The sequence below is a fragment of the Podarcis tiliguerta genome (genome assembly GCF_965153285.1).
Source record: "Podarcis tiliguerta genome assembly, chromosome: 9".
NCBI classification, from domain to species: domain Eukaryota; kingdom Metazoa; phylum Chordata; class Lepidosauria; order Squamata; family Lacertidae; genus Podarcis; species Podarcis tiliguerta.
In genome coordinates, this window is record NC_139542.1 from 858743 (window position 1) to 883196 (window position 24454).

A 24454-nucleotide genomic window follows, 5' to 3' on the forward strand; every position below is an offset into this window, starting at 1 on the left:
ACACGTAAATGGGGAGCTCCAAGGTTGTTACGCTAGAACTCAGAGACATACACTGGAGCAGAATGTTGTAAGTTTCAAGACAGCTAAAAGAAATTACGCAGTACGATAATCTTTATTGTCACTGTCCCATACAGAACAACAAAATTGAAGAAATCTACACCAGACATTCAAAAACCAACAAGCCTGCTATCCCAGCTTGGTTAGCCCCCTAAAAACTCTGATACCCCATAATTAAATACGATATACTCCCCCAGAGACTACCTTACGCTGCATTTTAAACCAAAATCATATTTGGGTAGAAACTGTTTCTCAGGCGTCTTTATAACCCTGGACCTTCTTCCAGAAGGCAGAAGCTGAAAGAGATCATTTCTGGGTGCGCACTATCCTGCGCTATCTCTGCAGCTTTCTTATGGCACCTGGAAGCATAGATTTGATCCAAGGTGGGAAGAGTGCACCCAATTATTCTCTCTGCAGTCTTTACAACCCTGGACAGCATTGTTTTTTTTCCTGACTGTGCAGCTCCCAAACCACACACACAGACCATAAGTTAGTACTCTCCACAGTACAATGGTAAAATGCCACCAACAGGTCCTTGGAGAGATTGTTTTTCCGGAGGATTCTCAGAAAATACAACCTCTGCTGTGAGTATAAGAGTTAAACTACGGAACTCCGTGCCACAGGATTTACAGGAGGCAGGGATGGCAGCCAACTTGGATGGCTTTAAAAGAGGTTCTTAAGCTAGAGATGCCCTGGGTTCCACCCCACTCCTTGGAGGGGGTGGCAGAGTGAGGAGGGGGCAGGCCAGGCCCAGCCTCTGCTGTTGCCTTTGCAGAATGGCGGGGGGGGGGGGGAGTACCTTCCATCCTGCTCCTCGCTTGTCCCAACAGGAAGCAGCTCCCCCCAATGATTGGCGTGTTGTCGTTGTGACAGGTTGCCTAATTCTTCCCAGCTGGATTGGGGGGGGGGGGGGAGGTTCCCACTGTGATGGCTTTCAGCAGGTGCCCCTGTTGGGCTGCAGCTAATCCAGGGGGATGAAGGGCTGAGAGGGAGGGAAAAGCCCCCGCCCAGAGTTGTAAAACTGACAGGCCAGATCGCAGCTGAACAATGTGAGCAGATGGTCAAGATCAGGGGGTGACCTGCGAGAAAAGCAGGGGCTCGGATCCGGGATGCCTGAACACGCCGAGTCCAGCGCCCCCACCCAGCCTGCTTCACCCTTTTGTCTGGGAAAGGGCAGGGGACCCCCCCTCCAATCGCTCTGTTTTCCCAGGTGCACAGAGATCCTTCTTGACGCTGAACCCATCTCTTCCCCAAAGGATGCCCGCCGACAGTGGTCCCCCCCAACATGGGCTTTCCAGAGGGCTCAGCTTTTTTGGGGGGGGGGCACAGTGCCCCTTCCCGCCCAAGACTGGCAGGCTGGCCCTGCTGCGCTCTCTGCAAAGAGGTGCTCCTCTAGCAAGGCACCCGCAAGCACCCACAGAAGACCCTGGGGTGAGCCTTTTGGATGAGGCCAGTGCCACTTCGCCCAGCCTCCTGGGCTCACAGGGGCCACCAATAATAATAATAATATTTTTTTTATTTATACCCCACCCTTCCCGGTTCAAAAACCGGGTTCAGGGCAGCTAACAACAAATTTAAAACAATTATAAAAGCAGCATAAAATACAGTATAAAAACATGAATAACAATAAAATTCAAAAACCAATTAGATAATCTCCAGGGCTAGCTGGCTGAATTGGTCCTACTTGGGCCAGCGAGGAGGCCAGGGGAGAATTAGCTGTGGGGTCTCGGAGTGGGTGATCTTCATAAAAGGGGGGGGAGGGGGAGGAAGGGGAATAAAAGATCAGGCTAAGTTCAAATTAAAGGCCAGGCGGAATAGCTCTGTCTTACAGGCCTGGCGGAAGCAGGTTAAATCCTGCAGGGCCCTGGTCTCCTGGGACAGACCATTCCACCAGGTCAGAGCCATCACCGAGAAGGCCCTGGCCCTGGTGGAGGATAGTCTGACTTCCTTAGGGCCCGGGACCTCTAAACTATGGTTGTTCATGGACCTGAAGGTCCTCTGTGGGGCAGACCAGGAGAGAAGGTCCTGTAAATGTGAGGGCCCTAAGCCACAAAGGGCTTTAAAGGTCAAGACCAGCACCTTGAACCTGACCCTGTACTCCACCAAGAGGTCCCTTATAGGAAGCCCAGAAGCCGGATCTGAGCACAAGGTTCTCTCTCCTCCTATTGCTGCCCCTCCCAGAAAGGGAATAATCCCTTTTTCTGACTTTCTCAGAGGCTCCTGCTTGCCTCCCGTTTCTCTCTCTCTCCAGCCCTTTTCTGCAAGGGTTGGTGGCTGAGACAAAGGGCAGCGGCAGCCTTCAAGTGGGGACATCAAAACACAAAATGGCCCCCATCCTAAAAACCACAAGTACAGGTGAAACTCGACAAATTAGAATATCGTGGAAAAGTTCATTTATCTTGCCATTCCTTTTTCGTTGGCAGAGTTTCTTTTTTCCAGTTTTCAGCAATTGGGATCCTTGCTGCTCCTATGGCTCCTTTTGTACCGCTTTTTGGTGTAGATATTATTTTTTTATTTCTCTTTCTTTTGAAAACCAAATAAAAAGATGATTAAATAAATCAATAAAGAGGATTGGGTGCACGGGAGATGGAGGGAGTGTGTTTTCTGCTATTCTGTGTTGGCTATTTGCAGATTATTTGCGCTGCAGAAGGCGTGCTGAGGAGACCACATATTACAAGAAACGCAAAATAACTTTAGCTAGGTTTTAATAACAAAACCTTGCCAACAAAGGTCCGTATAGTTAAAGCTCTGGTTTTCCCAGTAGTGATGTATGGAAGTGAGAGCTGGACCATCAAGAAGGCTGATCGCAGAAGAATGGATGCTTTTGAATTATGGTTCTGGAGGAGACTCTTGAGAGTCCCATGGACTGCAAGAAGATCAAACCTATCCATTCTGAAGGAAATCAGCCCTGAGTGCTCACTGGAAGGACAGATCGTGAAGCTGAGGCTCCAATACTTTGGCCATCTCATGAGAAGAGAAGACTCCCTGGAAAAGACCCTGATGTTGGGGAAGATGGAGGGCACAAGGAGAAGAGGACGACAGAGGACGAGATGGTGGGACAGTGTTCTCGAAGCTTCAAACATGAATCTGACCACTGCGGGTGGCAGTGGAAGGCAGGAGTGCCTGGCGTGCTCTGGTCCAGGGGGGCACGAAGAGGCGGACACGACTCAACAACAACAACAAACACTCCTTTTACATTAATTATAATATATCAATAAGCATGACCCATCCACCAGGGTACTGAGAGAGCTAGGTGCTGCTCTTTATATACTATACCCAACAGAATACTTAACATAACTTAACAGCACCTGCTGTACTGCTTCACAGTTGCAAACTAGGTCGCGTTACTTGCTCTGGCCCTTAAAGAAATACACATCTTGTGGACCAATAATGAACCTTCAAATTTAAAGGGACCATTCCACATTCTGGTGGGTGGGCTCCCCTTCCTCAGAGGTTTCCAAGCAGTGGTGGAAATCCATGTGGCGTGCATGGATGCTATCAGCGTGTGGCACTGCTGAGGTGTTATGGAAGACCAGGATGCTTCAGTATCAGCCTTGAGCTCTTCTGCATTGCTGGGTCTCATGTCTCTCATCTTTCTCTTGGCAATGCCCCGTAGATTCTCTATGGGGTTCAGGTCAGGCGAGTTTGCTGGCCAATCAAGCACAGTAATCCCATGGGCATTGAACCAGGTTTTGGTACTTTGGGCAGTGTGGACAGGTGCCAAAGTCCTGCGGGAAAATGAAGTCAGCATCCCCATAAAGCTCGTCTGCGCTCTAAAATCTCCTGGTAGACAGCTGCGTTGACCCTGCACTTAATGAAGCACAGTGGACCAACACCAGCTGATGACATGGCTCCCCAAATCAACACAGACTGTGGAAACTTCACGCTGGACTTCAAGCATCTGGCATTGTGTGCTTCCCCATTCTTCCTCCAGACTCTGGTCCTTGGTTTCCAAATGAGATGCAAAAGCTGCTCTCATCAGAAAAGAGATTTGGGGAGGTTTCCAAGCAGTGGCTGCTGGCCAGGGATGCTGGAGCTGCCATCCCTGCATTGCAGGGGTTGGGCTGGATGACCTCTGGGGGTCCCTTCCCACCCCAGGCCCCCTGATTCCGCCCGGCCAGCTGCGCGACGCCGGGGCGCCTCTGCTCCCTTGAAACTACATTTCCCACCACTCCTTTCGCGCAGCCCGGGGCGGAGCGACGTCGGCAGGCGGGACTACATTTCCCGTCATGCTCCTCCCGCGCCCTGAGGCCGCTTTCCCTCTGGGCGGCGAAGGACTACATCCCCCAGCATGCTTTGCGGGAGCTGCGGTGGGACTCGTCCAATGGGAGGCGGTGCTGGCGGAGGGGGCGGGGCCGGGCGGCGCAGGAGACTCGCTGGCTGCCAGTGGCGCCGTGAGGGAATGGCGGAGAGCGCGGGCTTCCCGCCCTTCCAGCTGGGGAGGCCTCGCTTCGAGCAGGTGGGCGCCGCCGCCGCGTCGCGAAGGGCCGAGGGAGGGTGGCGGGGAGGGGGGTGTCTCCGAGGGGGGGTCGCCGGTGAAGAAGCGCCTGCCTCAGCAAGCCCCGCCCCTCGGCGGCTCAACGCCGGCGCTGATTGGGCCTCGGCCACGCCACTCGCCCGCTTGAATTCCCGCCCTTTTTCGCTGGCTCTGAACGCCGAGCCCTGATTGGCGCTCGCCTGGCTCGGTGCGGGGCTGGAGGCGGGGCTTCTGCTGGGCTCTCGCTTGGGGAGAGTGGCGGCGGCCAGCGGAACTCCCCGCCACAAGGGGCGACGCCAGAGGGCGGACGCCGTTGCTGGAAGCGGGGGGTGGGGGCCGTCGGGCATGAAGCGGGTCTCGTCCTGCGACAGCGAAGTGTTTCTCTAGGAGGGCGGCACTGGAGCGGTGAAGGCAGCTTGTGAGCGGCCAGAGGCGTCTCTGGAGCCTGTGTTGGAAATGGGGGCCTCGAGCCCGGACTTGGTCAGATCCGGCCGGGGGCTCGCGGAGGGTGGGTGCTGTTCAGTTGCTCCCAGGGCACTTTCCACTCTCTGAAACCCTCGCAATTGAAACTTTGCTGCCAGTTCTGTTGCCTGATCCAAGAAAGGAGATCTTCCGTCTCTGAAGAAGTGGGCATGCACACAGAAGCTTATACCTGAACAAACTTAGTTGGCCTATAAGGTGCTACCAGACATTTTTTTTTTCTTAATTTTTATTTCAAGAAAGGAGATTTTGCCTAAACATTAGGAATAGCTTTCTGATGGGAAGACAGAGGAATGGACTCCCTGAAAAGGTGGTGGTGGTCTCTCTTTCCTTGGAGGTTGGGCGGCCCTCTGTCAGGGATGCTTGGGCTGAGATTCCTGCCTAGCAGGGGGTTGGGCTGGATGACCCTCAGGGTCCCTTCCAACTCTTAAGAGTCTATGATTGTAAGGTACTTGGGGAAGAAAAAGGCCGCGGTTCCTGTAGCAGGTAGATAGCTTGGATCTCCTGCCCGCCCCTCTATCTTCTGTCAAAGGGTAGCTGAGAAACCTTGGCAGTCCCTTTAGTGGCATCGTTTAGACATCCGTATAGGACAATGCTTTTATTTAGTCAACCAAAATGGCACAGAGGCATTTGATGTGCCCACGGAGCAGCGCCAAGCAGATGTTCAAACTGTAGCGCCCCCCCCCCAATGCTTTGCCAGGTTGCAGAAGGACGTGGGTTTGCATGCCGTTTATTTGGGAGAGTCGTACCCCAACATCATCTGCAACCTTTCAAAAGATACCGGCCTGCCCCTGTCAAATCAGTGCAGGGCAGCAAAGGGTTAAGGGGTGCCTTCAAGGCAGAGATTGCATTCTGCTGCTGGTGAATTTCTAATTTCTCTCTCATTTAGTATTTTCCAGGGGGGGGGGGCAGGGAGCTACCCTGGGATCCAGGCCCATAACTGCTCCCAGAGCACTTTGAACAAGTCCCCCTGTGGTTGTTCATAACAGACAGATCTTTGCTGAGTTCTGTTCCGTTTTAGGAGCTGCAGAATTGGGGTTCAGGATCTGAGCCTCCATGCTGCCTCTGCTGCTCCGGCCATTGCCTTATTCACAGCAAGGAGGGTTTTTTAGGAGACGTTTCCGGCAAACTGTGCCTAACGTTCGGTTAGTATATGCTCATAAATGCCGTGTTGCCCTGTAGGGTCAAAGTCCCAATGCAATAAGTGGATCACTCAGAACATCACGGCATTTCCTCCTGACCTTGAAATGTCTGAAAGGACTTGGTGAATTTCCTTTAGACAACCTCCTTTCGTCACACGGGACTGTTTGCTTCTCGCTCTGGGCTGCTTTTGGTCCTTTGCCCGACTTTTCTGGAGGGCAGCTGAAAGCCTTCCTTGCACGTAGACCGGCCACCGGCCGTGGCTGTGAAGGATTTTCACTTCCATCTTTTGGATTTCTGAATAGGTGGAACCAGGACAGTGAGCAAATCGCATGGGAGGTGGTGGGTTGAATGAGACAAAACTTGCTCGGATGTGGCTCTTAGATATCATAGATTTAACTGGAGAAAGTTCACATTTGTGAGAAGTGCAAGGGATATTGTTACCAACTTATTTAACAAGAAGATTTATAATGTGCCAAGTATAGATTTTTTTTATTTAATAAAGAATCACAAGAGCCTCGGGACATAGGTCATCATTATTCCCATTTTACAGATGGGGAACTGGACATGAGATGCAATTCTTGCCCAACTTCCAAGTCTGGGGGCAATGCAGATGCCTCTGGCCATTGGGCATCACCAGGCATAGGCAAACTCAGCCTTCCAGATGTTTTGGGACTACAACTCCCATGATCCCTACTAATAGGACCAGTGGTCAGGGATGATGGGACTTGTAGTCCTAAAAATACCTGGAGGGCTGAGATTGCCTATGCCTGGGCAGCACCGACCCTCCTTCTGATAAATAAGGTGGGGAGAGGACGTTGTAGCATCGCTGAGGTTTTCATGTGCTGGCAAGCTCCTTTAGTGTTCCTGCTGCTGTGGAAAGGCTGCGAGTTGCTTATTCTTTGGAAGAGGGGTTAGCTCTCTTCTGCAGTCCGGGAGGGTCAGTCAAGTCTTGGCTTCTTCCTGCCTCTTAGGGCTGTGAGCCCAAATCCAGTGTGCTGGTCCCAGACCCATTAACCTCAGCGGTTCTGGTGCAGGGAAGAACAAAAGCCCTCCCCGTGGGTGTATTGCATTCTGAGTGTGCGCATAGCGCATCATGTACATCATTGCAATAATCCTTAAAATAAAAGTTAGGTCAGTGTTGTTATCCCTGCATGAGGCGGAGCTGGGAGAATTATGGGCTTGCCTATGACCGCCTAGTGCAGGGGGTGAGATACAGGCTCAACAGGGCTCATAGATAATAGAATTGTAGACTTGGAAGGGACCTTGGGGGGGTCATCTAGTCCAACCCCCCGCAGTGCAGGAATCTTGCCCCCAGCTGTCCCTGAGTGGGCTCGAACCACCAGCCTTCGGATTAAAAAGCCAGGCACAGAGACCCATTCCGCCAGGGCGTGCTGCTGCTGCTGAGGACCACTGGCCCATTTCTGGCAGATTCGCCTAGGACTCGCTGGTACCTTGGGTTTTTGCATAGAGGCAGCCTTGGCCTGATCCTGCAAGGTGCTTCTCACATCAGAATCTCTGGGTGCTGGTGAGTTATGCCTTCAGTGTGAAAAGAGCCAAGGGTCCATTCTTGATCTGGGACCTCAGATTGTGTTTGGGACCCAGGAGGATTCTAGAACAAAGCAAAGGCAGAGCGTGAGGCTGGAGTCAGGCCGGCCTTGTCCTAGCAGGTGTGGGATCTTTATTTGCCAAACACTCCATACTGCCAACTTTAGGAAGAAATATCATGGTAGTGAACAGCATGGAATCAGTAGTACAAGGACTCACCCTCCCAGTCGAATTGTAGGAGACACAGCCTGTCCCGTGACTGCCATTTCGTGGCAGCGGCTTCTTCTCTGGGCAAGAAATGCACAAGCGGAAAGGGCTTTTTCTTACCCCTGTCGGCATCCACCTGAGTGTCTGCTGAGATCCCAAGCAGCCCTGGCAGCGCAGAGCTTCTGCTTCAATTCCGCTCTCACCGCCATCTCCAAAAACAAGGATATTTGGCCTCTTGGGGCGAGGAGACCTACTTTCTTGCCTGCGGAAGCTTGTACTTGAGACGCAAAAGGAGGCAGCGCCCAGGAGAAGCAGCCGTGCCGTGCAGCTGTTGAGAACTCAACGCGGAGGCTAAATCTTTTGGAAGGCACAGTTGGGCTTCCCTGCTCCTGGGAGCTCCATTGTGCCCCAGAAACAACACATTGCAATATGAAATGCAAAGCCCTTGATGCAGATTAGAAGTGTACCTGATCAACGCCACTTAGCTTTGGTTAGACTGCCCAGGAGCAGCAAAGTTTAAGAGGTTTTCCTGCCCCAACGTGCCCTTGCAGATATCCCTTTAAAGGTGACAGATAGACCTTTGGTGAGGGGGAATGCGCAGAAAACTATGCTGACTGGCTTGTGCATTGCATTGCTCTGCCTCCAGGCTTGAATACAGTGGTACCTCAGGTTAAGAACTTCATTCGTTCTGGAGGTCTGTTCTTAACCTGAAACTGTTCTTAACCAGAGGTACCACTTTAGCTAATGGGCCTCCCGCTGCCGCCGGAGCACGATTTCTGTTCTCATTCTGAAGCAAAGTTCTTAACCCGAGGTACTATTTCTGGGTTAGAGGAGTCTGTAACCTGAAGGGTCTGTAACCCGAGGTACCACTGTACTTGCAAAAAGCCCGCTGGTTAGGGTCAGGAGGTCTGTTGTGGACGGAGAACCACCTTGGGCAGATTTAACACCCAATGCTGAGCTCTGAAGACTCTTCAGGTTGAGATTCAAGAGTGCTTATGCTGCGCTGGAGAGACTTGGCAAATCAGTCATGGCCCGCAAGGGAGAAGGACAAGGAGGGAAAGCAAACTCACTTGTCAGTTATTGAATAGCAGTCCTTACCAAGACCAGCTGGCACAGAAAGAGCTCATGGGCAGAAGGCGGCTGCTGGAGCAGGCCTTTGGGCAAAGCATGGTGGGTGGGGCGAGCCTGCCTCTCCCCTTTCCCCCTGAGACAGCCTGGTGGCATGGCTGTGACCAGGTAAGGCTCAAGGTGGAGCCAGCCTTGCTTATTTCTCTCATTCTCAAAGCAGGACATGAAGCGGGAGGGACTCCTTTGTGATGCATTGATCAGGAGACCCTCCGCAGGCTGTGTGGGAGTGGGCAGCCCAGTGCTGCTTTCCCACCCTCTGAACCTGTGGCTGAGTCTGGGGGTGAAATCCAGGGGTCTCCCCCTGCCCTAGGGCCATGCCCAGGCCTTTGGTGCCAGCTGGGGATGCCAGCTACTTTGGGTCATTTCCTGATCAGAGGGATCTCACGAAACGGCCAAGTGAAACGCACCCATGGGCAGCCTGCAAAGTGTGAGGAATGCCTTTTGGGCCAGGGGCTGGGATGGCAAGGGCGGGCTTGGGGGCGAAGGGCACAGGTGGCAGGCGCAGCCTCCATGCTGCGTAAGACAGGGAGCTGTACCAGCCATCAGTTGGCTTCATCCTGACAGGCATCAGGCACTGTTTTGTCTTCTGCTGCGTCTCTGCTTAAAACTAATTTATTTTATAAAAAGATTTTTTAAAATTAGTTTTGTTGTTTGTACGCGAGCCAAAGCTGTTCGTGTGAGGGGGAGAGAAGCCGGAGGTGTTCCACGCCAATTATAATGGTGGTGGTTGTTTTTTTCCAGCTGCTTGATTTAACAGAGTTTTCCCTCTAAACTCTCCATGCTTGGTCTGGGCGTGGGAGGGAACGAATGTCACTGCCGTTCTTTGTGTGAAGAGACGTGCAGGATCCCCGGAGTCAGAACGCTCCCACGTGGCTCACGCAGAGGGGGACTGTGGCGCTTGTTTGGGGTTGGGTGGGTGAGGACTGTGCCACTTTTGTGCTGTTCACAGTGCCTGGCAGCTAGTAGGAGCTTCCTGCCTTAGAATCATGGAATTGGGGCGTTGGAAGGGACCCCAAGAGTCATCTAGTTCAGTCCCCTGTAATGCAGGAATCACAGGTGAATAACCCCTGACAAGTGGCCTTTCAGCCTCTGCTTAAAAACCTCCAAGGAAGGAGACTCCACCACCTTCTGAGGGAGTCTGTTCCACTGTCCAATAGCTATTGTGCTCAGAAAGTTCATCCTAATGTTGTTGTTGTTGTTTAGTGGTGTCCGCCTCTTCGTGACCCCCTGGACCAGAGCACGCCAGGCACTCCTGTCTTCCACTGCCTCCTGCAGTTTGGTCAGACTCATGTTTGTAGCTTCGAGAACACTGTCCAACCATCTTGTCCTCACACCGTCCCCTTCTCCTTGTGCCCTCCATCTTTCCCAACATCAGGGTCTTTTCCAGGGAGTCTTCTCTTCTCATGAAGTGGCCAAAGTCTTGGAGCCTCAGCTTCAGGATATGTCCTTCCAGTGAGCACTCAGGGCTGATTTCCTTCAGAATGGAGAGGTTGGATCTTCTTGCAGTCCATGGGACTCTCAAGAGTCTCCTCCAGCATCTTCCTAATGCTGAGTCGGAATCTCCTTTCTTGTAACTTGAATTCGTTGGTTTGTGTAGTGGTCAGGTGGGATTACTATGAGGAATTATAAAATATGCATCAAGCCATTGTGTCCGCGATGAAAGCATTGCGTTGAATGGGTTTGATTCATTGACAATAATTTCTGATCAAATCCCACAAGTCTCTGCATCGCTGTCCTATTTCTCTGCCTGACAGACATGCATAAGCGTTCTAAATACACAGGCCAGTTGTTCACCAGGCACCCTCAGGACATAAAGAGAGTAGGTTACTTTGATGTAGTTTGTTAAGCTTTAGATAGTTCTTAGGGCCAGGAAGAGAGTTCACAAAGAGATGGTAAATACTACACGTCCTTCCTCTGGGTTTGCTGAATGCATTCCTCTAGTCCTGTTTTATTTAGTCTCAGATTGTGTATGCATGCTCAGAGTAGTCTTTGCAGTTAAAAGAATTTCTTCTGATCTGACTTTGTCCCACGTGGGGGTTTTGAAACGCTCAGAGGAAATCTGATTGGTTCTTACGAACACTGTGTAAAAAGTTCTTTTGTGAATAAAATGACCTGGGCCGAGTAGTGGAAAGGAATTATTATTATTATATGCACCCCTCCCAGAGTCTTGCTGGTCTAGCCTCATGTGTATTCTATTAATCAGAGCCCAATCCTTCCTTGCTTTGGGAACGCTACAGTTTGGGTCCCAACTTCCAGAGCAGGAGAAAACAAGCTTTCTCCCTCTTCCATGGGACAGCCCTTGAGTTATTTGAAGATGGCTCCTGTATCTCTTCTCAGTCTCCTCTTTTCCAGCCCAAACATACCCAGCTCCTTCAAGCGCTCCTCATCTGGCTTGACCATCTCGGTTGCCCTCCTCTGCACACCATCCCACTTGTCAACATCCTTCCTAAATTGTGGTTTCCAGAACTGGACACTGAACTCCAGGTGTGGTCTGACCAAGGCAGGATGTCGTTGTCCCTCCTGCCTGGGGACATGCCATATGCTGACAGCTTTCCCAGTGGTGTCATCATGGAAGGGAAGGCTATTGATGGCTATACGGCCCAGGACCCTCGTACCTACGGGACCACCTCTCCTGGTATGTCCCACGGAGGACCTTACAGTCTTCAGACAAAAACATCTTGGAGGTACCGGGCCACAGGGAGGTTAGACTGGCCTCGACCAGAGCCAGGGCTTTTTTGGCTGTGGCCCCGATCTGGTGGAACGCTCTGTCCCAAGAGACCAGGGCCCTGTGGGACTTGACATCTTTCCGCAGGGCCTGCAAGACAGAGCTGTTCCACCTGGCCTTTGGGCCAAGGCACAGTCTGACCCCCTCCTTCGGTAACCCTCACAGAACTCTAGCCCAATGGTTGCCATTAATTTGATTTTAAAATGAATTGATTTTAGAATGCTGTTTTAGTTTTATTGTTAGCTGCTCTGAGCCCGGCTTCGGCTGGGGAGGGCGGGGTATAAATAAAATTTTATTTTATTTATTATTATTCTGACCACGATGGCTCTGGTCTGCCTCCACAGTCAGCCTCTGAATGTCCGTTGCTGGGGACCACAGGAGGGGAGGGGACTCGTGCGCTCGGATCCTGCTTGCTGTTTTCCCACAGGCAACTAACTGTTCAGCCACGACGAGAACAAGGTGCTGGACTGGACGGGCCTTTGGCCTGATCCTGTTCTTACCCTCAGCCTGGAGAGATGGGAACCAGCTGCCCCTTTCCCTCATTTCCAGCAGTAAGAGGGGGGGCTAAGAATGCCTCGTGTTTCCGCCACGTCTGAGCTCTGTGCCTTTCTGTCTTTGCAGACTTCGTTTTACGGAAGGTTTAGACACTTCTTGGACATCATTGACCCCCGCACCCTCTTTGTCACTGAGGTAATGTGTGAGCGTGTGTGCGTGAGTTTGCTGGGTGGTTCTCTGGCCTCGTCTTCAAAACGATGATGGTGATTCATTTCATTTCTGTACTACTTTATATTTTTAATTTAAAAAATCCCAAAGCAGTTTACAACCCACATTAAAACATGAAATAAACCAGTCTAGCACAAAACGTTACTGAAGAAAGTCACGTATAAGGTATACAGTGGTAGCTCTGGTTGTGAATGGGATCTGTTTTGGAGCCCCGTTCGCAACATGAGCAGAACACAACCCACGTCTACGTGTGTGCAGGTCGCAATTCACCACTTCTGCACATGCGCGTGACGTCATTTTGAGCATCTGCGCATGCACGAGCGGCGAAACCCGTTACTTCTGGGTCACTGTGGGACATATCCTGAAAGAATGTAACCTGAACCGAACATAACAAGAGGTATGACTGTACATTCAAAGCAACGTATTTAACAAGAAACTAAAACATTATCTTAAATATTTCAGAATGAAACTTTACAAAGGAAATCAACTATAGAAGGCACGTTTAGCGTAGCAAAATTAATAAAAAATAAATCTTAAACATTTCAAGGGAAAACATTGCTGTAGGAATTCAAACATGAAATGCACATTTAAAACAGCATAATTAGCAAGAGAATCAAATATGATCTGAAGCACGGAACATGATGCTACCATGCTCCTAGGAAATCATATGTTTTAGCTATGAGCTCCGATGCCTGGCCTTGCAGAGCCAACATGGAGGGAGCTCTGTGCAGGTGCCAGGAGGTATGTGGGGAGACACTCCAAGATGTGCAGAAGCACGAAACTAAACTAAACAAAAATCTGGGAAACCCCAAAAGGGCATCCGTGAGAACTGGGCACGCTTATGCCAGCTGTTTGAGGGGAAACCAGGCTGGCAGGGGAATAGGCGGGATGGGTGGGTGAATCCTGGACGAGTCCATGGTTGTCTGGAACCTTGAGCAGGAGTGACTCCACCACATGGCAACTCTTGTTGTTCTTACATTTTATTACCTGCCCTTCACCCTAAGGGCCCAGGGCGGGATATAATAATTGAAACCCAACATTAATATTGTTGGCATCCAGCTGTCTCGGGAGACAATGGAGGAGTCCGCCTTTGGGGGTGAGGTCAAACCGTTGGCAGGTTGCAGCCCCTGCTGTGGCTGTAGAGACTGCTATGGGACAGACATGTTTTGTTGCATCTGGGGCAGAGGGAGGCAGCCGCTTGGGCTGCTGCAGTTTCTTCTCTCTGGGCTCCTCCCAGCGGTCATTTCTCTTCTGGTCACTGCTGTGGATGCAGGATCTGACTGGCTTCAGGTGTGGTGGTCATCTAAGACACAATATTACACAATATAAAAAGCAATACGACATAAATATGCCAGAATAGTGTGCGTCCTAAAAATATTTATAGTCTATATTGAAGATGGTGAAGAGATGCGTCTTCAGCATCCTTTGGAAGCTGTGCAATGAAGGTACCAGGGAGACCTCTGCGGAGGGAGTCCCACAGTTCAGGGGCCACCACAGAGAAGGCCCTCTCCTCCCTCGCCACCCTCCCCAACCTCTGAAGGCAGCACCAAAAGGTGCTGATCTTAGCACCTGAGAGGGTCTGTAGGGAAGGAGACGGTCTTCCAGGTATTTGGGGCCTGATCCATTCAGGGCTTGGAACACCAACATGAGTACCTTGAATTGGTCTCGGGTATAAGCAGGCAGCCCAGGCAGCTGTTTTAAATCAGGGGTGACGTGAGATCTAAATGGAAGCCCTGCCAGTCATCTGTCTGCTGCATTTGGAACAAGGTGGAAGTTTTTGAATCGTCTTCAAGGGCAGCACCACGTAGAATGTGTTGCAGTATTCCAGTCAGGAAGTTACCAGATCATGTACGTTTCTGAGCACAATTCAAAGTGTTAGTGCTGACCTTTAAAGCCCTAAATGGGCTCGGTCCTGTATACCTGAAGGAGCGTCTCCACCCCCATCGTTCAGCCCGGACACTGAAGTCCAGCGCCGAGGGCCTTCGGGCGGTTCCCTCACTGCAAGAAGTGAGGATACCGGGAACCAGGCAGAGGGCCTTCTCGGTGGTGGCACCCGCCCTGAGGAACCCCCTCCCATCAGATGTCAAGGAAATAAGCAACTATCTTACTTTCAAAAGACAACTGAAGGCAGCCCTGTTTAGGGAAGTTTTTAATGTTTGATGCTGTATTGTTTTTAATATTCAGTTGGAAGCCACCCAGAGTGGCTGGGGAAACCCAGCCAGATGGGTGGGGTATAAATAATAAAGTATGATGATGATGATGATGATGATGTGTACAGTGGGCGAGGAAGCATCTCTGTCCAAAAGTGGGCAAACCACCTGGACCAGGAAAAAAGCCGCTCCGAACCCGCTGAGCCTCCAGGGACTGCGTTGCATCTTATCCAGTGAAAGTTCTTACTAGGGGTGTGCACTTCGCGTTTGGACATAGCATAAGTCATAGAGGCCTTCCAATAGGTGCCTTTTTCGCCGGGTGCCTTTAAAAGGAGAGGGGGGCGGGGACTTAAAGGGACTTGCTTCCCTTCCTTTTGTGGGCAACAAAAGGAAATGCAAACTAGAAAGAAGGAAAGAAAGAAAGAAAGAAAGAAAGAAAGAAAGAAAGAAAGAAAAAGAAAGCAGCCTGCAACATTTCAGAAGGATGCAGGCAAGGGCAAATAAGTTATGGCTAATGAAGGAAGCAGCTTCAGGCTTGTGTTGCGCCTGGTTGGCACGAAATGTTGCAGAAACCAGGTGCATTGACTGGACAGGCATGGCTGTGTGGGTAGGCGACACCGAGGCAGAATGACCTGAGTGGCCTGCGCTTTCCAGGGAAGAGCCACAAGAAGAAGTAGCGGAACAGACAAGAGCAAGGCGGTACAGAAGCCCAGTGTCCCCCTCAAGGGAAGTCATCATGCTATTCTATTCTGCCTTGGTCAGATCATGCCTGGAGTCCCGTGTCCAGTTCTGGTGCTACAAGCAGGAATGTGTGCAGAGGAGCGCAGCCAATAGAACCAAGGGTCCAAAAGGCAAGCACTTGAAGGGGCTGGGTGCGCTTAGCCTGGAGAAGAGGAGACAGAGAGGAGAGAGGATGCCTAGAGGGCTGTCACATGGAAGAAGGAACACACTTGTTTTCTCCTGCTCTGGAAGGTGGGACTCAGAACCTACAAGAAAGGAGATTCTGACTCAACATCAGGGAGAACTTTCTGACGGCTGTTCAACAGTGAAACAGCCTCCCTTGGGGGGTTATGGATTATTCTTCCTTGGAGCCTTTTAAGCAGAGGTTGGGTGGCCATCTGTCTTGAATGCTTTAGCTGAGATTCTGCAGGGGGTTGGGCTAGATGACCCATGGAGTCCCTTCCAACTTTCTATGATTCTGCAATACGTCACTGGAGCATCTGGGCAGTTCTGGGCACCACAGTTCAAGAAGGACACTGACAAACTGGAACGTGTCCAGAGGAGGGCAACCAAAATGGTCAAAGGCCTGGAAACGATGCCTTAGGAGGAACGGCTAAGGGAGCTGGGCATGTTTAGCCTGGAGAAGAGGAGGTGAAGGGGTGATATGATAGCCATGTTCAAATATATAAAAGGATGTCACATAGAGGAGGGAGAAAGGTTGTTTTCTGCTGCTCCAGAGAAGCGGACACGGAGCAATGGATCCAAACTACAAGAAAGAAGATTCCACCTAAACATTAGGAAGAACTTCCTGACAGTAAGAGCTGTTCGACAGTGGAATTTGCTGCCAAGGAGTGTGGGGGAGTCTCCTTCTTTGGAGGTCTTTAAGCAGAGGCTTGACAACCATATGTCAGGAGTGCTCTGATGGTGTTTCCTGCTTGGCAGGGGGTTGGACTTGATGGCCCTTGTGGTCTCTTCCAACTCTATGATTCTATGATTCTATGCATCCCTTCCTCCAAGCTCTGTGACTGCAGGGCCCTGGCAAAATCATCCCCCGATTAGAAGCTAGACCTGCCGCTCACAATAGCTGTCTCTCTTCCCACCCTGGTTTCTTCCTTCTTTGACAAGCTTTGGGAGGAACGTTTCAGTATTTGCAGACACACTTCTTAACAGAGTTTTCTCAAAGTTTGGCTCTCCGAAGAGTCCCCTCCACATATTAACCAGCCTGTGAACGTTAGACTGAGCGACACCAGCCAGGCCACCAACTGAGCTTCAGGGCTGAAGTGCGGCTTGAACCCTGGTCCTCATCCAGTGCTCTTAACCACTACCCCTCTCTGGCTCTCGTGCAAGTCACCCTCCTGCTCAAATTCAGTATTTTGCACCTCTGTCTGCACCTCTTCTGCCTGAGGCAGCCTGGCTGCCTGAGCAGCTGCCACTTTGCAGCTACCATCCCAAAGCCTTTTCTTGCGCAGACAATTTGGCTCCTGAACTGACCATTTACTTTATGAGCGTATTAGAGTCCAATTCTCTGCGCGCCAGGTTGAGAACATCCCCGGCAGGGATTTTATTTGTGCTTCTTCCACAATTGATTGGCTTAATTTGAGAGCAGGCAGCTAAGATGGATAGGATGGGTTCCTGCGAGCCTCTTTGGGCACCCGCCCGAGAGAGCTGCAGCGGAGAAAACGGCTGTTTGGAGGGTGTAATGCCGGCGATGATGGCTTCGTTTATGAAACACAAGCTGCAGTGAAATCTGTAATCAATTTTCAGGGATGCGCGCGGAAGGCGAGACGTGCTGCAGCAGGGACGCCTTGGCTTGGCCTGAGAACTGCATGAGCCTCCAGGAAGGTGGACGGGAGCAGGGGACGGGATCCTCTCCCAGCCAAGGCAAATGCAGCTCCAAACCCCACACGGATCCGTTTGGGGTGAGCCCCTTGTGTGACAACGTTTTATACTTAGGGCTGCCTCTGAGGACGGTTCAGAAAATTTCACTGGTGCAGAATTGAGCAGCACGGTTGCTCACTGGGGCAAGATGGCTTGAGCATCTTACAGTCCAGCTGCACTGGCTGCCAATTAGTTTCCAGGTCCAATTCAAAGTGCTGGTTTTGAACTATAAAGCCTTACATGGCTCAGGACTGCAGTAACCTAAGGACTGCCTCTCTCCGTATGAACCTGCCTGGGTCTCGTGATCGTCTTCTCAGGCCCATCTTCAAGAGACTCTTCCGTGAGAGGTCCAGAGGGTGGCAACACGAGAACAGGGCCTTTTCTGCAGTGGCTCCCTGCTTGTGGACTGCTCTCCCCAGGAAATGCGGCAGTTGCCTTCATTACACACCTTAAAGTGCCAGGCCAGCCCGAGAGCCACTGTTGGTCGGAAGAGACAGTAGTGGCGCTCGAATCCTGCTTGTGGGCTTTGCAGAAAAGGCCTCTGGTTGGTCCCTCGGAGGACAGAATGCTGGCCTAGATGGGCTGTTGGCCTGACCCAGCAGGCTCTCCTTATGTTCTTACATGGTATGGCTAAGCTAGGTGACCCCACCAGAAGGCAGCCGCCTAGGTTTCTTTGCACTCTTTGCAAACTGGTGACATCTGGCCAGGCAGCGAGAGGCACGTGCCCACCCTCCTTTCAGCAGAAGAGCGCTGCACTGAGGTTTGGGTTTGCCTTCAAGACAGCTCCCTTGCAGAGTTGCTTCCTCCCGTTAGGAGAGAGTGGGCCACTCTGCCTCCTAAGACTGGAGAATGCTGTGCTTTTATGCATTTTTGCCATATGCTTTTGGGAGGTTTGTGTGTCCCATGCGGTTCAGGGGGGTGGGAGTTCAGGGGGCACGTGCAGCTGGGAGGCAGGACATTGACCGTCCACCTCCCTCCCAAGGTGGGCCTGCGTGCTGCTCTGCTCTGCACTCGTGCTGAGGGCCGTTCCTTTCTTTCTGCTGCTTTGACATTTCCCCCATCCTGGTGTTAACGTGACTTAAGAGCCGGCGTCGTTAGGGAGCCTGCTTTAGCACTTAACTAGCACTTTACATCTCCAAGGTGCTGCTCAAACATTAATTAATCCTCACTGTGAGGTAGGCACTAAGTATTACATTATGTTATAATTGCACTTTGCAGTGAGTAAACTGACAAAAATTAAGGAGAAGTGCCTCGCCCAAGAAATGAGGCGGCAGCGACCGCAGAGCTGGAAGGAGAGGATTCCCCCTCGCTGCTCAGCCGCTTTCTCCTTCCTGGCACTCTGTGGCTGCCGGTGTGCAGGCCTTCCCCTTCTGGAGGGCTCACAAAGGAAATAATGGCCAGGAGAAGAAAGCCAGGAGCCAGGGAGAAATGGCTGGTGGTCTCCATTGCACATTACATGTGGAAAGCAGATTGCAGTTCTCCTTCTTCCATGTAGGGTGGGGGAATGGAGATGCTGCAGGGGTTCTTGGACTCCAAATCCCAACAGGCCAGCAGCCAGTATGGCCAATGGTAAGTAAGCAAGGATGTAGTGATGTATGGAAGTGAGAGCTGGACCATCAAGAAGGCTGATCGCCGAAGAATGGATGCTTTTGAATTCTGGTGCTGGAGGAGACCCTTGAGAGTCCCATGGACTGCAAGAAGATCAGACCTCTCCATTCTGAAGGACATCAGCCCTGAGTGCTCACTGGAAGGACAGATCCTGAAGCTGAGGCTCCAAGACTTTGGCCACCTCATGAGAAGAGAAGACTCCCTGGAAAAGACCCTGATGTTGGGAAAGATGGAGGGCGCAAGGAGAAGGGGACGACGGAGGACGAGATGGTGGGACAGTGTTATGGAAGCTACCAGCATGAGTTTGACCAAGCTGCGGGAGGCAGTGGAAGGCAGGAGTGCCTGGCGTGCTCTGGGGGTCACGAAGAGTCGAACACGACTAAACGACTCAACAACAACAACAAAGCAAGGATGGGAAATGTAGTCTAGCAATGTATGGGGCCCACCCCACTGGTTCCCTATCCCTGATGTTGTGTAGGCTGGAAAAACCAGAAAGAGCCCTGTGGCACCCAGGAGACACGTTGGCAATGGTGTAAGGGTTTCCAGACTGGAACCCATCTCTGTCTCACGTCACGCCAGGCTTCTGATGAAGCAGATTCTTGCAGCAGCAACAGCGCTGGCTGTTGTCAGTTTTCTGATCTGGCCATGAGACTCTTGTTTGGGGTCAAGCACATTTCTTACAGCACAAGACCTCCAGGGACCAGAGCCCCCTTCGTGGGGTGGCTCATTTGGCAGTTCTGTGTACCCACGTCGGTGCAGAGAGAGAAATCATGGAAGGTCAGATGAAAACGCAGAGCAAAAAACAATGAGCCCAGGCTGGACTACATCGAAGCTTGACTGCATGCAAAGTGAGCCTGGAGTCACGATTCATCTCAGGTGACCAGAGATACTTGTGCGCTGACTAGGCTTTCTGTGGGCGAATGGCTCCTTTGCAAGGTCGTAAGTGGGATGTGAAGAGGTTTGAAGGGCTGCTGAAGAAAGATAAAGAAGCACTAGTGAAGGATTTGTTTGCTTAGAAACAAATGTGCTTATTTATTTTGTAGTTTACCTGACACAGGGCAATTCCCCGCGGAACTTGCAATCAAGTTTGGAAACCGACCAAATTGTTAAAATGTCCAACAATTAAATCAATTCCATACCTGAAAAAGCACCAGCTTCCATCGGGGGAAAGTGCGCTGTTCATGTGGCAGCCTTTTCTGCACATCAGCTTGGCAGGACGTTTGAGCAAATGTGAATCAGAATGGGATGCAAATCTCACTGAAAGTTGTTCTCTTTCACTGCCCGTGGTGGGTTTTTTCTTAAGTAAATGGAATGGTTTGGGGAGCGTTCATGTACCAGAGCAAGAAGCAGGCCTCTGCACCCAGGCACATTTGCTGGAGCTGCATGCAGATTGGACCCAGATCTGAATGCATGCATCATCTATCCACACTGCATTGCTTTGAGCAGGGTGTTTATCTGGATGAATTGGGCTGTGCGTGCAGTTTCAAAGAATCAGAGAATCGTAGAGTTGGGAAGAACCCGAAGGCCTATTTAGTCCAATCGTCTGCAATGCAGGAATCTCAACCAGAGCATCCATCTCAGAGCCATCAAGCGATCGGTGCAACAGTAGTTGGATGGAGATGCCCTTTCATACACCAAACATTTAATTCCAAAGATCTCCCAAGGAGCAGCTCTGTGTGGGAGCTGTTTGGGGTTGTGCCGCCAGAGGGGATTCTGGACCAGAGGTCCCAGATTCTTGGCTTGGTCTGGCTGCCCCTGCCACCTTCTCCCGGGGGCTAAGTCCTCCTTCCCCTCCCTCTCAGCTATGGAATCCCTGACTGATGCATAAATGAGTCTGCAACGGCCCTCTTTCTCCCTTGTCGCCCTGGCAGCGCAAAACTTCCAACTTTCCGATCAAGTTCCCTGGCGCAGGCGGAAGCCGTGCCCACGTCCTGGCAGGTGTGAGACTGCAGGGCTTAAAATTAGGCCTTTAATTGCTTGTAATGAAACTCTGTTGGGGTAGCTGAGGAGATCAGCGGATATTTTTGCGAAGCTAATTTGGTCCATGTGACATTTCCTTGGACAGATTGCTGCTAACGCACAGCAGGGACTGCGGCGGCTGAGCCAGCCGAGAGCAGAAGGGAACAGGATGTGTCTTCGCTTGGTCTTCTCAGACAGTCCCTCTGGACCACTGGCCTGAGCACGGCAGGCGCTGGAGAGGTCTGATGCTGTTTGCGCGGGGGAGCCTCTTGCCTGCTGCGTGTGGGCCTTGTAGGATCATGGCCTCAAGTGGGTTCCCTTTGCCTCCCCTGGGTGCTGGGCTCTGGCTCCCTCTCTCCCTCAGGGCCCCTGGAGGTGCTTATATCACAGGGGCCCTCCAGTGGCGCACTTACTTTTATTTACCGTATTTTCCGCTCTGTAAGACATACTTTTTTCCTCCTAAAAAGTAAGGGGAGATGTCTGTGCGTCTTATGGAGCGAATGTGTGGTCAATCACTGGCTCCCTTTCTGGCCCAGGCCTCCATTGTTGAATGTTCTGCAGACGGAGGCTGTTTGTTTCCCCAGCGATATGTGACTGGCTGATTAGATTATCTGTCTGGAAACTGTCGAAACGGCTCCCTTTCCTTTCCTAAAGAAACTGCAGAACTGTGAGTTGAACCCCATAAAAACAGGATTTTTTCCCTTTGCAAAGTAAGCTCAACAACTTTGAGCTGATCCTCAAAAAAAGGGGCTTTTTCCCTTTCCTCCTCTAAAAACTTATGGAGCGAAAAAATACGGTATTTATTGAATTTATATACTGCCCTATACCCGCAGGTCTCAGGGTGGTTCACAGGTCCTACACTACACAGTTACTCGTAGTCTCTAAATTCATTAAGGGGAAGTCTTCATCAGTGCAATCCTATGAATTTCTACTAAGTCCCACTTAGTTCAATGAGTCTCTCCCCAGGTGTAGAATTGCAGCCTAAGCTGGCTGCTTAAAGTCTCTTAACGTACAAAAGTAGGGTATCTAGTAAACAAAACACAATGCTGTTACACAGTAAAAGTTTGCCAAGCAGGGAGGTGCTGTCATTCACTAAAATAAAACAGAATAAGACCATCAATTAAAGCATTTCAGAAATACTGACCTTCGGGAATCTAGCTAAAGTTGAATTTATCCTGGAACCTAGTTAGGAAGGGCAAGAACCCAGGCAATTTTAAGGTAGAAGGTTTCAACTGATAACATTTGGTGCCCTGTGTTTTTAAAAGTAAGACTTGTTAAAATACCCGTTCTGCATTTGTAAGAAGCTGGTCGCTTTGGGAGGGGCCACCTGCACTTTGGAACTCCCTGCCAATTGATATGCTGTACTCTTTTCGGCACCTTCTAAAAACGTTCTTATTTAGACAAGGTTGTCCGGATGCTTAGTAATCTGGTGCGAATTTTAACCTGTTTTAGTATTTTAACTTTTTTCATGTTTGCTGTAATTTTTGATTGATTTTGGTATTTTATCTTCTTGTAAACTGCTTTGAGGGTTGGTTTTTTTGTTTTTTTTACAATCTAGCGGTATATAAATCTTATGCAATAAATAAGTACCGGAAATAAAGAAAAAAAAATTATTTCCCCGCCCAGGTGCGGAGCTGGGGGCGGGGGAAGCCCGAGCTTCCCCCGACCCCAGCCCCCAGAACACGCTGCTATCCCATGTAGAGCTAGCATAGAGCTGCGCGAAACCCGAAGCTTGGGGCGTGCTGAGCTCAGCGCGCTCCAAGCTTCTGGGTGCCGGCAAGCTGTCCACTAGCCGTGAGAGAGCTGCGTCTCCCATGGCCAGCGGATAGCTTCCTGAAGCATGGAGAGCTCTCCAGGCTTCAGTGAAAGCCTGCATTCGCCTCATAGGACGCACACAGATTTCCCCTTCATTTTGGGAGGGGAAAAAGTGCGTCCTATAGGGCGAAAAATACGGTAAATAAATAAAGTAGAGAAGACACACACAGTTCTACAATGGAGCCTGGTTATGGGGATGCTGGCAGCTTCTCCTTTCCATCGGTGAAGGAGGCGAGGGGCTTGGCCGTGGAGAAAGAGTCGTCCGCAGCAGAGGCCTGGGGAGGCTGCCGGAGGGGCCTGGCAGCTCTGATACAGCCCCCAGGCCACCTGCGGGGAGAGAAGAGGGTGAAGAAAGCCCAGCCCCTCCTTTCCGTTGAAGGGGGAGTCCTGCTGCTGGCGAACATCGCGTCCTCGCGGCTGCTGGCACTGCCAGAACCTGGACCCCGTCCCGAAAGCAGCCCCCGGAAGTGGGAGCCCCCGCTGCTTCTTTTCAGCTCCGTCCTCTGCTGAACCTTCTCTGGTCTGGGCTGGTCCTTTTTGTCCATTCGGGTTTTATTTTTGACTCTCTGGTGCCAAAGAAGGGATAAGGTAGCGTACAAACGTTTGAAGCAGAGATTGGACATGGTTTGCATGTGCCATTTGTCCTATTCAGAACGATTGGCTTTGGCCAGGGTTGTTGTTAACAGCGACGACAAAGGATTCCTCAGTTAAGGTGGGTGGGGAGGGGGGGCAGAGGACAGGGCCATTCATTTATTTGCATCCCCCCCCCCATGATTCCATTCAGAGGAGCACAGTGTGCCATGTAGATCCCTTGCAAAGAAGAACAACTCCTGCTAGGTAATCCCAGCATCGAAAACATACCAGCAGCAAGTGCAGAGAGCTCCCCGAATGCTAAGTAGACCATTCTTGTTTGCTTTGCTTTTTGTGTGGAACTGGGTCACTTCCTTCGGCTCCTTAGTTACTGTCCACTCACTTGCCTCTCTCTCCGCACGGGCACAAACAGCGCCAGAAGGATTGTCAGTCCTTCAAAATCTAGGTGTGTGTTGGGGGCAGCCTTCTGATTTTCCTCCTACAGGTCTTGGGTCAACTGATCTCTTTCACACCCTTTTATTTCATTGCAAACTTTTCCATGCCTTTTTTTTTTTAGTTATTCTGTCTCAGGAGCTGCACCTGGTTTAAATGGGAGGAAAATATTCTCACTTTCGTGGCAGGGAAGGAAAGGGCCAGCAAGGTTCGCAGCTCCATCCCAACCCTCCCTCCTTGCGAAAATTAAAATCCAGACTTGCTACTGACGTTTCTCCTGGAAGGAAGCAACCCCGCTGCAGTTTATCTTGGTTAAACAGGCCGTGGGGCAGGGAGGAGCCTCCCTTTCTGCAGAGGGTGTGGAGGATACTTGTGGTGGGCCCTGGCAGCCTCACTTACTGACCCTCCTCTCTGCATGTGCACGGGTGCAAATTGGAGGTTTCTCTGGCGACTGCTGTCCGGCGGCCCTGGAGGCGATGCTCTCCCTGTGCTCAGCTCCAAGCCCTGAACCTGGTCCAACGCCCAACTGGAAGCCCCTGCAGCCCCCAACTCAGTGCCCAGATCACTGCTGCATCCAGGGGGTCCCAACAGTGCCCCCTCTGCCCTTCTTGCTCTTGACTGTTGTGGCTGCCTTTCAGGAACTTGTCTGCAGAGGCAGAGCCTGTCATTTGGAGTGCCGAAGAAGCATTGCTTAATTCCCTCCTGCATTCCTTCTGGGAAGCTGATCTCCCCGGCCGGCACGGAACTGGAATATTGCTGTCGGTCTGGGTACAATGTGCTTGGCATCTCGCTTCTGCGGATTAGTCTTCGATTAGT

General features: G+C 51.1%; 1 protein-coding gene across 3 annotated transcripts in view; it reads left to right on the forward strand.

Moving 5' to 3' along the window:
• Positions 1-4411: 4411 nt before the first annotated feature.
• The window catches only part of SFXN5 (sideroflexin 5), an 89967-nt gene continuing 69924 nt past the window's right edge, over positions 4412-24454 (forward strand). For all 3 annotated transcript variants that reach the window (XR_014501847.1, XM_083398644.1, XM_083398645.1), the window contains exons 1-2: positions 4412-4516; positions 12384-12452. Coding sequence is in view for 2 of the 3 variants with exons in the window: in XM_083398644.1 (XP_083254770.1) it covers positions 4460-4516; positions 12384-12452 (126 nt within the window). In the remaining variant the exon portion in view is untranslated. The remainder of the gene's footprint in view (positions 4517-12383; positions 12453-24454) is intronic.